Below are 15,127 nucleotides of genomic sequence, written 5' to 3'. Positions count from 1 at the left end.
AGAGCAAAACTAATCCAAATATATTGTTTAATGATTCATAATGCAAAAAATGCTACAAATCTAATTAAGGATTTAGAAAGAGATTAAATGGCTCAAATGACTTGAAAATTTTTATATCATCAAAGGAATGTGACTTTGAAAAAGTTTTACTATTGCTATTAATGAAATGACTTACATTTTTGAAAGGGGTCCGATTCAATATCTAGTCTGACCTTGCTCACTAGAGCAGTATCCTGTAAGATGTTCTTTGGCTTCTGAAATTTGAAAATTTCTGGTAATGGGGAGTTCAATGAGTCACAATAGTAAACACTAACTTGACGCCAGGACAGTGTCCTTTCACTCTCCAATACCCCCAAGGTGACTCGTCCAGTGGGTCTGTCAACTCTGCATTGTATGGACTCAATAATTAAATAAAAACACACACTTCAACCTTCAGAGGCTCCTTTGGTAGTACAAATATGTGACTTCAGATCTGGCTAACTACTTTTCCAGGCTCATCTTAATGTTCACCAAATCATTGATACCTCAGTCAGCCAGACACATTTAATCAGTCAAGCTCTTTCACGCTTTTCAGACTCTATTAAGGCTCTTCCTCTACATATCTGTTCACAAGTTCTCAATGTAGTGAAGACTTTTTTATTTTCCCTTCCGCCTCTGCTCTTTAATTAGGCACTTCGTCCATGATCAAATACAGCGCTTCTTGGACACCTACACCTGCATCTTAGCAGTTTAGGCTCAAACTATGATCACATAGTGTGGGAGAGTCTACCCAATGAATGAAAGGCAATCTTGTAGTGGGAAGGAGCAGAAAGGCTATTTTTGATGACGAGGCGATCGCTTCCCCGGCGCTTCAAGGGCACGCACTAAAAGGATGGGCGGGGCTTGCCGCGACCCTCTCTGCCTGGGCGGGCGGGCCAGCCTCCAGGTTTCCCAGCAAGCTCCAGGACAGAGGAGGTGGGGAAAGGAGGTCATCGCGCCTGCGTACTACGAGGTGTGACCCGGGTGGGAAAGCCCTCCGCGTCCGCCATTTTGGCTGCCTCTGTCCGTCTGTTCAGTTACCACGTGAACCGCCGACGGAGACCCGTGGTGGGGGGGGAGGCGGCGGCAGCGTTAAGTGAGAAAGGAAAAAAGACAACGAGGAGAAGTGGGTGTCCGGGTAGGACGACGCGGCGACACTCAAAGCCCGGTGGTGGCGACGGATCGTTGTATTCAAGGCTGAAGCAGCCAGGGAACGGCAGCGGCGGCGGTCGGACAAACAGACTGACCGAGCCGGGTAGTGGCGGGAGCAGCGGGAGGAGCCGGAACGATGCCGGCCGTGAGCCTCCCGCCCAAGGAGAACGCGCTCTTCAAGCGGATCTTGGTAAGCGTGAGACTCTGGGCAAGCAGTGAGAAGGATTTAGCCAGTAACCGGGCCTGTCACCCTTAACCTCGGCCCGGCGGGCACCGAGCCGACCCCGCCTTCCTAGTCTTAGTGAGGCCGAATGCACTTCTTCGTTCTCTCTCTATGGTTCCCACTTCGGCCCGCGCGCCAGGGACCAGAGGCTTCCCCCTCCCGTCTCCACGCTTGAGGCCCTGGTTCCGGGCTAGGCCCAGACCTCCCGGCTTCTGGAATGCCTGTTTTCATCTTCCCCAAGCTAAGGGAGAAGAGGCCCGGCCGTCAGCAGTGAAGCGGCCAACACCGGCAGTAGTCGCGGCACGGTTGGTGTGGAAATCCTGCCGGCAGGCCGGGTTGGCACCCTTGGAAGGAACAGGTGGTGCGGATGCAGCACGGCTCATTCATTGCCTAAGCGCGGTTCTCCCTCCATCGTCCGTCCCTCCCTCTTCCTCTCCTCTTGGGATTCACCTGTCTCCGCCCGGTCGCGCGTCGCGGAATGACCCGGGAGGAGGAAAGGAAGGGGGAGTTCAGTGGAGGAAAGGAAGCTTTCCAAACGACTGCCTCTTTATAAGTGTGCAGCTCCTTTGCCTCTCTTGTTCCCTCCTTTCTTAAGTAGGGACGAGACATTTATTTCTTAGTTTCGGAGCGGGAAACAGCCCCACCCCATCACTCTCTTTAGGAGGTGGGGCCCATTGTGAGGGGGCGGTTCGGTAGGAAGTGAAAAGTTAAGAGCCTTCAATTGAGATATTCTAGAGGTAGACTTTTCATTTGCACTGAAGTGTATTAACACTGCTGCAAAAACTTAGCAGAAAAAAAGAATATAAGAACTTTTGAAAGGGATCTTGATGCTAGCTGAAACCCACTTATTCTCTACTTTTCAAATGTGTGCACTTTGCATTTTTTAAAAACCATAAGCACATTTATGTTTGTTGGTACTGTTTAAGTTGTAAAATATGTCCTGTGGTCTTGGTGCTATAATTAATACATTGTAGCACATTTCTTGTTTGGCATTTAGTGTGTGGGTTGCCTCTTTCACCCAAACATTTCTTTATGAAAGAATTAACTGTGCTTGTCAAACTTGAGACAAAATTTGGGGTGTTAAGTTTTTCTCTTGCAGTTATAATTTATGTAACTTGTTTCAAAAGTAGAACAACTCTGGGGGTCAGGTTTTCTAGTAAGAGAGAATCATCTATGTTGAACTAACAATTTTACAAAAATATGGATATTTCCAGATTTAGTGAATTCATGTTAGAAAACATGTGAGAAAGTCACATCCAATGCTACATTACTCTTAGTTACCCTGAAATCCTTTTTGGAATTTTGTTTTAAGACTAATGAGAGTGTGGGTAGAACTATATAGCATAGTTTTAGGAAAACAGTTATTTATTCTTAAACCTTTAAAAAGGCTAATTGGTGTGTAGGTAGGACTATAACATAGTTTTAGGATAGCAAGTTATCTTTAATCCCCACCTTTATTTTGGTAAAAAAAAAAAAAAAAAACTGAAAAGTTGAGAGAACAAGGAACACTCATAAACTCTTTACCTAAATTTAATATTTAACATTTTTGCCATATTTGCTTTCTCTCTCTCTCCATATATATCTGAAACAATTAAAAGTAAGTTGCAGACATAGAACTTCATACCTAAATACTTCAAGAAGCATCTCCTAAGAATAAGGACATTGTGCTTATAACCATTATACTGTCATTCCCTAGTATTGTCTAATATCCAGTTTCCTAAGTGTTATCGCTTTTTAAGAAAATCATACTTTTTATTTTGAGATAACTGCAGATTCACATAGTTCAAGAAACAATTTATAGAGATCCCTTATACTCTTTAACTCTTTTCCCCAAACCTAATACCCTTGCAAAACTGTTGTTCATTATTATAACATTGATACCATCTACCTATCTACCAATCTTCAGATTTCCTCAATTTTACTTGTACTCATTTGTATGTGTGTGTGTGTGTGTGTGTGTGTGTGTGTGTGTGTGTGTAGTCATCCTTGGTTTCCTTGGGGGATTGGTTTCCTAGGGATATCAAAATCCAAGATGCTCAAGTCCCTTGTATAAAATGGTGTAGTATTTGTATATGAGCTATGCACATCCTTCTATATACTTTATTTTTGTTTTTGGTGGGTTTTTTTTGTTCTGTTTTGTTTTTTTAAGAAACAGTCTCACTGGGTCACCCAGGCTGGAGCTCAGTGGCATAATCAAAGCTCACTGCAGCCTTGAATTCCTGGACTCAAGCCATCCTCCCGCCTCAGCCTCCCAAAGTGCTGGGCATAAGTCACCATATCCGCCTCTCTTGCATACTGTAAATCATCTCTAGATTAGTTATAATACCTTAGACAAAATAAATGCTATATAAATAGTTGTACTGTATTTTAAAATTTGTATTGTGTTGTTATTTTTATTTTTTTCAAGTATTTTCCATCTCCAAATGCAGAGCCCAAGGAAAATTAGAGCCAACTGTATTTGGTTCTATGCAGTGTTTTCACATGTAGATTCCACCACTACAGTTAAGATACAGAATAGTTCCATCAGCGCAAAGAGTCCCTCTCTTGCCCTCTTAGAACCACATTCACCCACCTCTCTCCTATCCCTTCTTCCTCCAATCTTTAGCAGTCATTACTAATCTGTTCTCTATTTGTATAATTTTGTCATTCCAAACATGTTTACTCAAAAGGATTATACAGGATATAACTTTTTGGGAGTGACCTTTTTTTATGTAGCAGAATTCCTTTGAGATTCATTCAAGTTGTTGCTTATATCAATAGTTTCTTTTTCTTTTTATTCTTTTATTAGAGATGGGGGTCTTGCTATGTTGCCCAGGCAGGAGTGCAGGAGTGGCTGTTCATAGGCATTATCATAGTACACTGCAGCCTTGAACTCCTGGGCTCAAGCAACCCTCCTGCTTCAGTTTCTTGAATAGCAGGGACTACAGGGATGCAGCACCACCCAGCTAATAGTTTATTCCTTTTTATTGCTTAGTGTAGTTCCATGATACAGATGTACCACAGTTTGTTCAACCAGTCATAGAATAAGAATTTTTAATTAAGTGTCTTCCTTCTTTGGGGTTGTGGTGATAGTGGGGCAAAAACTTTTAAGTTCATTACTAAAATCATGGTACTAAGAGATTATTGTGATAAGGTGTATGCAAGAAGAATGTGAAAAATCACTAAATGAAAGAAAAGTAAAGGAGATACAATGTCCTTACTGGCCCAAAGAATAGTTAGTATTGATTTTTTAAAATTGCATCTGCTGCATGAGCTTTGATTGTAAGTTAATTCTTTGGATTTTAAGCTCTTTTTTGGGGGGCCCTGTCCGATAAAGAAAAGTTGGACATACTCTAATGCTTTATAATCAAGTGTTTTTAGGTTGGTACCTATTGTTAAATCATTCCAGCAGCATTCAGTTTTTACTTTATAAGTTGTACCATACTTGTTTGTACTGAAGTAGGAAATGAAGTTAGTTTGTATTTTCTAAAAATTCGAAACCTCGGTTTCAAAATAATGAAAGGTTTTGCCTTAATTTTCAATGGAAACCTAGTTTACACATCAGTTTGCAAAAATTTCAGTTTCTGCAGTTGATTTGCCTGGCTGGATTTAGTCTAATTGGTATCTAAAATTCAGTTTTGTTGCATATTTGGCTCTTTTATTCCATGTTACTCTACTGTTTTCTCACTATAGCATTGTCCTAAGTTAGTCATGATGGCTGCAAATATGTCTAGTGAAAGGAGAGAATGAATTTAATGTGATGTTATGTAAGAGTGTAGGTTAAAGAAGAATTGTTTGTGTTATCCAGAGGCTATTTTTGTTTTTTTGTAATTACAAACTGTTTTAACTTACTTGGAAAATTAAGTCATTAGAAAATTGTAGGCTTTGCCTACTTTTGATGCTGTTTGTTTATCTAAATACTTTGAGGGTGTTATCAGATCTTTACACCACTTTATTAGGGTCTAGGCTATGGATAGGAAAAATGAGATTGTCAGAGTAGAACGAAATCTACATCTTTCTAGATTTTAGCCCACTTGGAAAAGTTGGACATACCCATATGCCTTGGCAGTTGAGTGTTGCTAGGTTGGTTCTGTTGCTGCTGCTTCCTTCTTTCTTTTTTGCTCTTTGGCTGTTTATGTGAGTTATAAGAAAAAAGTCATCTTAAGTTGGGAATATGGTACATCATTTTTATTTTTTTTGAGACAGAGTCTTACTCTGTTGCCCGGGCTAGCGTGCTATGGTGTCACCTTAGCTCACAGCAACCTCAAACTCCTAGGCTCAAGCGACCCTCCTGCCTCAGCCTTCCAAGTAGCTGGGACTATAAACAGGTGCCACCATGCCCGGCTAATTTTTTCTGTATATATTTTTAGTTGTCCAGCTAATTTCTTTCTTTTTTTTTTTTTTTTTTAGTAGAGACAGGGTCTATCTCTTGCTCAGACTGGTCTCGAACTCCTGAGCTCAAGCAATCCTCCTGCCTCGGCCTCCCAAAGTGCTAGGATTACAGACTTGAGCCACTACATCTGGCCTGGTACATCATTAATAAATGTAGTTTTGGACTTTAGCCTGAATGATTTATATAATTTGTTATGAGTTTAAAGGACAAGAATTTTCCTTTTCTAGAAAAGTGGTAAGAGAGGTTAGCATAGCATAGTGATAATATTTATGATTTATCACTATTTGCCAGGTGAAATGAGAAACCTACTATTTGTGAGGCTCTGCCTTAGAGGCTTTAGAGTACCACTGCACAATAGAATTTTTTGTGATGATAAAAATATTCTATATCTACTTTAATGTGATAGCCATTGGACATGTAGTTATTGCACACTTGAAATATGGCTAGTGAGACTGAGGAAGAGAATTTTTAATTAATTTTAATTCAGATAGCCACACATGATAAATGGTTACCATTTTGGACACGGTGCACTTTTCAGAGTCCTTTCTTTTTTTTTTTTTTTTTCTATTAAGTCCTGTCAGTGTACAGAGTCCTTTCTTAATTCTCAAAATTTTTCGAAGTAGGGACGTTTTTATTAAGCAGACAAACTGAGATTCCGGTCAATGACTAGTAGTTAGAGTCCAGATGAAACTTTTCTTTTTTCTTCTCTCAGGGCACTTATACCACATATGTCCACTGTTTAACTATTTTGGGGTATAGGAGGTTGGAAAGGGAGTTCTTTGTTAGGCCAAGAGTTGTAATAATTATTAGGTGGCAGCACACATTGTAGGTAAATTATTTCATATGATTTATTGCCTTTCAAAAAAACTGCTGTTTCTACTAGTTAATGATACTTAGGTTGACTTTAGTTGCTGTTGAAATTCAGATTAGGAATTTTTAACATGTAGGTTTCCATATGCTCACAAAAGTCACCTGATTTAAATTAAACTTCTTTGTGGCAAATTCTACTTTGCAATTGAGTGTGGACAGTAACTTTGAAATTGGTTTTAATATGTTTTTGCTTTGTACTGCTTTGTTTAGAATATAACAAAAAATGGAAACAAAGTTTTCCCTGCTGTGAAGTCCCCTTTCTTCTGTATGTAGTGGGCAATAAAATGTTTAAACTAGAATAAATTTTTGCTTAAAAATATACCAGAAAATGAAGTTGAAATATAAATATACTATATTCTTATGAAAGTCACAAAATAATTTTTTTAAAGTCTAAAAATCTAGTAAGAAGTAAAAACCTTTTCATTGCTTGATACCTCGTAAAAAAAAGAAGTAAAAACCTTTTTATAATTGGCAAATTTACTCTTTGCTTACTTTTAAATTTTTGATCTTCTGGAATGAGGTGTAGTATGCATGAGCAAATATGTTTTGTTTCAAATTGATAAAGCATATATTTTTATAGTGCTGTATTGTGTTAGAAACCTGAAATGTTTTTAAAAATGATAGTTTTGGGTCAAGGGAGTAGGTTAAAAATACTTGTTTGTGCAGGTTATTTGGGGGAATAGGGTATTCTGGTTAAAAAAAAGAAAGTGACTGCAGTTTAGTTTTCAATAGTAGTAGACAACACTATATTTTCAGAAAAGTAGACAAAAGCTTCATAGGGAACGTTCCATTCTGTAGATATGTCAAAGCTTCACAGTCCTTCTGGGTCATTATTGGTGCTCACACAAACTAGTTATTTCATAATAGAATTGCTATCCTCACTTTTGCTTTGAAGCACTGGTTAAAGGACAGTTTCCAGAGAGGCAGGCATGGTTCCCTGTATGTTTGTAGTACTGGAGAGCTACTGACCAACTGGCCTCAACTGAAGGGATCTCTCTCTCCTTAGTGTGCATTCTTTATTTCCTTTAATATTTTGGCTTCTGACAATGCCGTTCCAACAGCATTCAAATACATCTTTGTTCATAAAAGCATTTTGGACATAAAAAGCAAGGTCATATAAAGATTCATATGCAAAGGACTGTTCAGAATTTTCTCCCCCAGATATCTGCAGGGCTCATTTTTATTATTTCTTATAGGACTCTGCTCAGGTGTCCTTTAAGTGTTATACAGAGACCTTCCTTGATGAGGAAGAGATCTTTGTCCTCCTGAAGGATGAGATTTTTTGATCTGTTAATTGCTACATTCACATTGGTTAAACTGATGTATCATAGTAGACGTTTAATATTTTTGCATGATATGAGTGTTAAAACAGTGATTACAGCGCAAGAAAGATCTTTGGATTGTGTGCCTGCATAAATATTTTTGTAGAAGGGAGTTAAGTTGGGCTTTGGCATTGTATAGAATACATTATTATATGAGGTAATTGTCGGATATTGGGCAGAGCCTGTTTTATTTGGTAAGACCTTGGAAGTTTCATTTATGAATGAATCATAGTATTAATTTGTTTACGTGGCCTTTGTCTCATCACAGAAGCATAATAAGAGGAAAATTTTATTGTTGTTCTTTTTTGGTGGTTTTGGCACCAGAGAAAAATAATGGTATCCGGATTAAAGAGTTTGTTATGAGCATGCAGAATTAGAATCTTCAGATGGTAAGACTCAGTCATACATAAAGTTTGATTCTGACAAGGATTGAGGACCACTATATATGATATTATAAAACAGGACCATAAAATGTTAAGAGGCAGGTGACATGGCACACCTGTAGTCCCAGCTACCTGGGAAGCTGAGGCAGAGAATTGATCCAGCCCAGGAGTTCAAGGCTGTAATATGATATGGTTGAACCTGTGAGTTGCCACTGCACTCCAGCCTGAGCTTCATAGTGAGACCTCATCTCTTAAAAAAAAAAAAAAAAAAGTAAAAAATTTGTAAGTTAGAGTTGCTTTTATAAGTGTTTTTCAGAAAATTCAAAAATCAAGTTGAATTATTAGAATTTGGGAAGGTATATTAGGAAGCTGGTGTGGGAGAGAGCGAGAGCAAGTCACCTTAGCTAGCTAGTCAGTGAGTTTAGTTAACCTTCAGTAGTCATATCTAAATACAATCTTTGCTCTCTATTTACAGGCTGTATCCCTGTTGAAGAGAGAAATGCTTAGATTCTTAGTGAAAGATGGTTCTGAAAAGAATGTCAGTTGCCAATTCTGATAGTAAGAAGAAGAAATGAAGAGGTTTAAATTAAGAGTGATAGTTCTCAGTATAAATGGTAGGGTGTGGAAAGGATTTTATGCTGTTTGTATTCTTGACTTTTGGAAATTTCTCTGTCATGTCAGTTGCACACTTAAACATCTAAGCTGTTTTATGATGCATGCTGTACAAACTTGTATTGAAATTGTAACTTTAAAAACACTAGCCTAATTGTTGCATATTGTTTTTTCCTCCGAGGTAAGATATGAAATTATATTGTTCACTATTTAAAACGGCATGAATATAATTCCTTAAACTTTTAATTTAATAAAATCAATCTTTCCTTGTTATTTAAAAGTAAAATAAGAATTGCAGCATAGAAATAAAATGACAGAGAGGTTAATGTTTTTGTTATCTGATATGCTTTACTCCACTGAAATTTTCTTTGGTTACTGTAATATGAACAAATTTTCAATGGAGATAATATGAAATTTCTACTAAAACCTTCTAGGAAACTACAATATTATTTTTAATCTTAAAGATTCCATTTGATTTTATTACAGAAGAGATTGTTTAAACATTCCTATGTAGTATCTATAAGAGTTGTTTTATCTGACTACATAAAAGGAGAAGTGAAAGTTTGTTTTTAAAAATACAGACCTGGGGAGGGGGAAAAAGCCTAGCCTGAGGGTTTGTTGTCTGCTTTTACACATGGTTGTTTTGATTCAAAAAAACGTTTTTTCCTCTCGATATAATATAAAGGCTTACACTTAAAATGATACTGTTTATTTTTCAGAAATCTCCTTAGGTATTCCAAGTTTGCCTTTGATTATCATCAGTGCATGAGGACTGAGCCAGAATCTCTAACAAGGGGAAAATGAAATAAACTAGTATTTGTTGAATATTTATTTTGAGCCAGATTTTATTGTAGACTTTTTACATGTTAGCTGATACAAACCTTGTGATACTCCTTTAGGGAAATTATAATAATTTGGGAGGCCAAGGTGGGAGAATTGCTTGAGGCCAGGAGTTTGAGACTATCCTGGGCTAAACATAGTGAGACCTCGTCTCCACAGAAATTTTTTTAAAAGTTAGCTGGGTGTAGTGGCGCATGCCTGTAGTCCCAGCTACTGGGGAGACTGACAGGAGGATCACTGGTGCCCAGGATTTCCGGATTTTCAGGTTGTAGTGAGCTATGATCCAGCCACTGCACTGTAGCCTGGGCGACAGAGCAAGATTCTGTCTCAGGAAAAAAAAAAATAAGGAAATTATAATAAGTATGGTCAATACTTACAACTACATTATTAAAACTATATTTCTAATTGCTTTATGTACAAATGGTTCTCTTATCAGGACATATATTAATAATTTTCTAAAAGTCACTGCACTTTGTAAAATCAATGCAGTAAAAACTATAGTGCTTCTAGGGAAAACAGATTGGGCATCGCATTCAAAAACATTAGTGACAGATTAAAAACAAAGAATAAGAACTTAATAAAAATTGTAGCACAGTTTTACATATGTTAAACGGTTAACAAATACATTGATACTACAGTGTAAACATTGTACTTTACTTTGAAAAAGACCTGAAGTTTGCTTGTTAAACTGGGCATCTGAAGGATTGCCATTTGTCTCAGTGTGCAGGTGGGTGAAAAGAAAAAATAATAAATGAAGGATTGTTTGTGAATTATTGTGAAATGGTAGAAGGAAGATTATCTGAAATTTGATGGAAAGTTCTAACATCAGATGTGGATGGGTGTGGCTCATTGTGGCTTACAAGGTGAACTGAGATAGCTGGCAGATGTTTAAGGTGTACAGTTGTTTGCTGCCACGCATGCTTATGAGACTTGTAGCTGGGTGCTGTTTTCTGTGTTCATCTAGTGTTTCTGGCAAACAAAGTCCACAGAAGCAAACGTGAAATTTGAAATGCTCAAAATGTTCCCTATTACAGTAGCTCTTCTTGACTTGACTCTGACTTATGGATGTTTACTAAGCAAGAGCCAGCCCTGGTTGTCTTTCATTTAGTACCTGAGTTAGTGTCATATTTTTTGTCTTCTTAGTGGCTACTGCCATTGAATGATAACCGTGGAGACTTAAACTTCTTCCAGCTTTTTCTTTATTTGGGAAGCTTTTGATAAAGGCTAATTCATGCTGAAGATTTTTATGGGGAGATTAATGTTTTAAAATCAAGGAAATAAAATATCCCATATTTCTTCAGTTTGTGTTTTGAAATAGTTTTGATGCTCAATGGAGGAAGAACAATAGATTCAGAACTGGAAATTCTGGGTCTGAATCCTGACTTTGTTTTACCACGTACCTTCTTTAAGACTTGGCACATCTGAGCGAAAAGAGAAAAAACAGCCTTTTGGAGGGCAGTGCCAGACTCTACAGATCCCCAGGAGTAGGAGCAGTCCTATCCCCTCCTCTTACACTTCCGAGTTGCAACCAATAAAGGCCATTTTGACTGTTAAAAAAAGAGAGAGAACTAAACAATACTTTTCTCACCTGCCTTACAGATGAGGTAGTGAGATATGTATGAAAGTGCCTAGCAAATGGTGAAGCACATGTATTAGTGCTTGCTCTATCGTAGATGCAGTCTATTAAGAACTTTAACTTTTCCAGTGAATTGATCTCATCTTTTTTTTAGATGTTATACTGTGTATCTTGATTCTGTTGATATTTTTGTTTTATTTTGCTTTTTTTTTTTTTGAGACAGAGTCTCACTCCTCTGTTGCCTGGGCTAGAGTGCCATGGCCTCAGGCTAGCTTACAGCAACCTCAAACTCCTGGACTCAAGCAATCCTTCTGCCTCAGCCTTCCGAGTAACTGGGACTACAGGCGTGTGCCACCATGCCCAGCTGATTTTTTCTATATATATTTTTAGTTGGCCAATTAATTTCTTTCAATTTATAGTAGAGACAGGCTCTTGCTCTTGCTCAGGCTGATTTCGAACTCCTGACCTTGAGCAATCCGCCCGCCTCGGCCACCCAGAGTGCTAGGATTATAGGCGTGAGCTACCACACCCAGCCTGCTTTTGTTTTTTAAAGAAAGTTTTTATTTTTTCAGTTACCTTTATACCTTTAATTCCCTTAGTCCCTTTTTTCTCATTGAGGCTTCTACTATTTGGTTTATCAGCTTTCAGTTAAAGCCAGTGAGTCTCATTTTCTTATGTGTGAGTTAATGAATGATCTTATTCTACTTTATTTTTTTCTCTTTCTCTTTTCCTGTGACTTTTAAAGTTATTTTTACTTTGTGAGAGCTTGTCATTTTGCATACTGTTCTTCCATCAACACTTTTGTTTTAGATTTAGTTTTATAATTAAATATAGTTAATGTTCACCAGCACACCTTTTGTTGAAGTTCTCTCAATCATTTATTGGTTATGTAAAGCTCATCATTTAGTTAGGTTCCTCAGGAATGCTTGTGGAAATATCTCTTAAGTGTTTACATGTTTAAACTGTTTTTCTATGTCCTTGATATTTGAAGGATAGCTTGGCTGGATATAACATTTGGTTCACATGCTCTTCACTTTCTTGGAAATATTACCTGCTCTTTTCTTGCTTATATAATATGTTGCTGATGCCAACCTGATTTTATTCCTTTGTAGATGACTTGGTTTTTTTCCTTACAGATTCAAGGGTCTTTTCTTTATCTGTTAAATTGGGTTGTTTTACTAAAATATGTCTACGTGTTAGCTATACAGGATAAATTTTTTCCTGTTATCTGCTTTCAGAGTGTAGATTCTTTTATTTTAATTCAAGAAACTTTCTTGAATTATAGCTTGAGTATTAGTAGTTCTGTTCTTTTGTTTTATTCTTCAGTGATCTTTGCCTATTGGCTCTTCTTTGCCTCTCTTTTATGTTTATTACTTTTCTTTTTCTTTTTTTTTTTTTTTTTGAGATGAGATCTCACTATGTCACCCTGGCTGATCTCGGGATTCTCCCATTTCAGTGGCTGACACCTATAGGTGTGTGCCCACGAGTTGCCTTTGATTTTTTTTTTTTTTAACTTGTGTTTCTTTTTCATTTACTTGAGAACATTTCGGTTTTATATCTCAAGATCATATCTGTTCTCTTTAGGGTGGCTTGTAATTTAGTCTTCATTTAAGTTGTCTGTTTCTATTTTACATGTTCTTATTATTTGTCTAATCTATTTTAAATTTTGAGTTTCTCATTTGGGGTGGTCTTTTATGTCTAATTATTTTTTAACTTGTATTAACATCTTCTATTATGGCTAGGATTTTTGGTGAGTTTTCATCTGCCAAAACATTTTTCACTTTTTATTCTTTGTAAGTAACTTGGTATGGATGCTAGGTCCTTTTTTCTGTTCAGGTTATTTATGCTTGATTTTACTGGACCAACAATATAGGCAATTTTATTTTGGACTTGGGGTTTCATTGGCTTTCTTGGTCTCTTTAAGCTCAAGAGCACTCTCATTTGTTGCTACAGCGAAATGCAATTGTTTTGTTTTTAAAAGTTCCTTCTCCCCCTTATAGTTCTGTCTTGTTTTAATAGGGCTTTTATCCTCCAGTCACTTCTTCTTTCCCTTTACCATCAAACCTTCAAGTGACAACAACTCCTAAGGTGCCTCCCTTTCTCCTAGAAGCTTTATCTTACTAAAACTGTTACCTTTGATCTTTATATAATAGACTTTCTAAGTCTGTTCTTTTTGAGTGCAGTAGCCATTGCACTCATATCATGTCTCAGATCTGCTGTTCCTGCTGTCTTTCTGAGGGTGAATCCTGGGTAATATTACATGTAGTCAGTCTCCACTAGGACCCTACTGTATTGCTCTTCTGAACAGTTCCCATTGGACCTTCTGGTCTTGCATGTTTATGCACCTTAATGTAAATTGGAGTTTTTAGTTGTTTCTTCTCCTTATAATGCTGTGGGGTCAGCCATGGGTGATTTTATTTGTTCTGTTTCTTGGCCCATATGATTTTAATGAGGATTTATGGGGTGTTTAGAATTGAAGGGATAGCCATTATCCTATAGGGACTTCATCTTTGTTTTTATGTGTTGTGCTTTAAAATAATAGTGTTTGATTTAAAATAATTTGCAATTCAGGTTTTATATAATTGAATAATTGGTTATACTTCTGTTTGTTTGTCCCCATGGTCACCCCATTGTTCTCTCTTTAAACTCCTCTGGGAATATTTATCACTGAAACAGTCATGAGGCTCTATTTCATAGCTGAATCTCAGTCATATGTGTATATCTTGTTTTGTACAGTTCTACTCATGTTAAGCAAGAATCCTAAATTCCTCTTCAATGTTCTTTTTTCGAGTGACATAATTTAGTGCTACAAAATACATGAAAGGTGAGATAAAATCGGGCACAAGAGTATAGTATCCAGAAAGCATATGGTGATTGTCACCCTAAATTCTGCTGCCAATAAGACCATATTTGTAATTTTCACTCCTGGGCCCAAAACTTCCAAAGATACAGACGAATGACTCCCTAATGCCTGTACTCCACAAAAATAATTGGTGTAGAATTCCCACAGACCTTTCCTGTCTGTCTTACTCTGAGACTATGTACTTGTTACTTTTTAAATATTAAGATGCCTTTGTTTTGTAAAATACAAATGACAAATTTTAAAAAATGGTTTATTTTGAAAAATAAAGATTTAGCAACTCCATTTCAGTTCCATAATTTGTTTTTCTTTTTTCTTTTTTATTTTTTTTATTTCTTTTTTTTTTTTATTTGTAACAACTTGGATGGAATGTTTTTCTTTTTTAGCATCCATTCCAAGCAGAACATAATTTGTTTTTTGAAGCTTTACTAGTTTTATTATTTTTAAATTTATTTTCAATTTTTTTAGTTTAGTTTTGTTTTTTGTGTTTTCAAGATAGCGTCTTGCTAGAGTGCAGTGGCATCATCAGAGCTCACTGCAGCCTTGAACTCCTGGGCTCCAGCAATCTGCCTGCCTCAGGCTCCCAACCCTCTGGGACCACAGATGCGTGCCATCATACCGGGTTAGGGTTAATTTTTCTATTTTTTGTAGAGGCGGGATCTTACTGTTGCTCAGGCTACTCTCCAACTCCTTGCCTCAAGCAATCCTCCTGACTGCCTCCCAAAGTGCTAGAATTACAGGCATGAGCCACCATGCCTGGCCTCCAGTTTCTTTACATCCTCACTAACATTTGTTATTTTCAGGATTTTTTTTTTATTTGTTTGCTTTTTAAATAGTAACCATCCCAATGATTGTGAGGTAGTGAGTCATAGTTTTGCATTTCCCTAATGATGAGTGAT

General features: G+C 37.3%; 1 protein-coding gene across 3 annotated transcripts in view; it reads left to right on the top strand.

The window, feature by feature from the left end:
- Positions 1 to 971: 971 nt before the first annotated feature.
- Positions 972 to 15,127, top strand: part of NAA15 (N-alpha-acetyltransferase 15, NatA auxiliary subunit) — a 74,860-nt gene continuing 60,704 nt past the window's right edge. For 2 of the 3 annotated variants that reach the window (XM_012766289.3, XM_076010613.1), the window contains exon 1: positions 973 to 1,360. In XM_012766289.3, coding sequence (XP_012621743.1) covers positions 1,307 to 1,360 — 54 coding nt within the window. In that variant the 5' untranslated portion in view covers positions 973 to 1,306. Of the gene's footprint in view, positions 1,361 to 15,127 lie in introns of all 3 variants that reach the window. The other variant, XM_076010612.1, reaches the window with a different exon arrangement.

The sequence above is a fragment of the Microcebus murinus genome, chromosome 15 (assembly GCF_040939455.1).
Source record: "Microcebus murinus isolate Inina chromosome 15, M.murinus_Inina_mat1.0, whole genome shotgun sequence".
NCBI classification, from domain to species: domain Eukaryota; kingdom Metazoa; phylum Chordata; class Mammalia; order Primates; family Cheirogaleidae; genus Microcebus; species Microcebus murinus.
The sequence above is the reverse complement of the archived record's forward strand: the minus strand, read 5'-3'. Positions and strand labels throughout refer to the sequence as shown.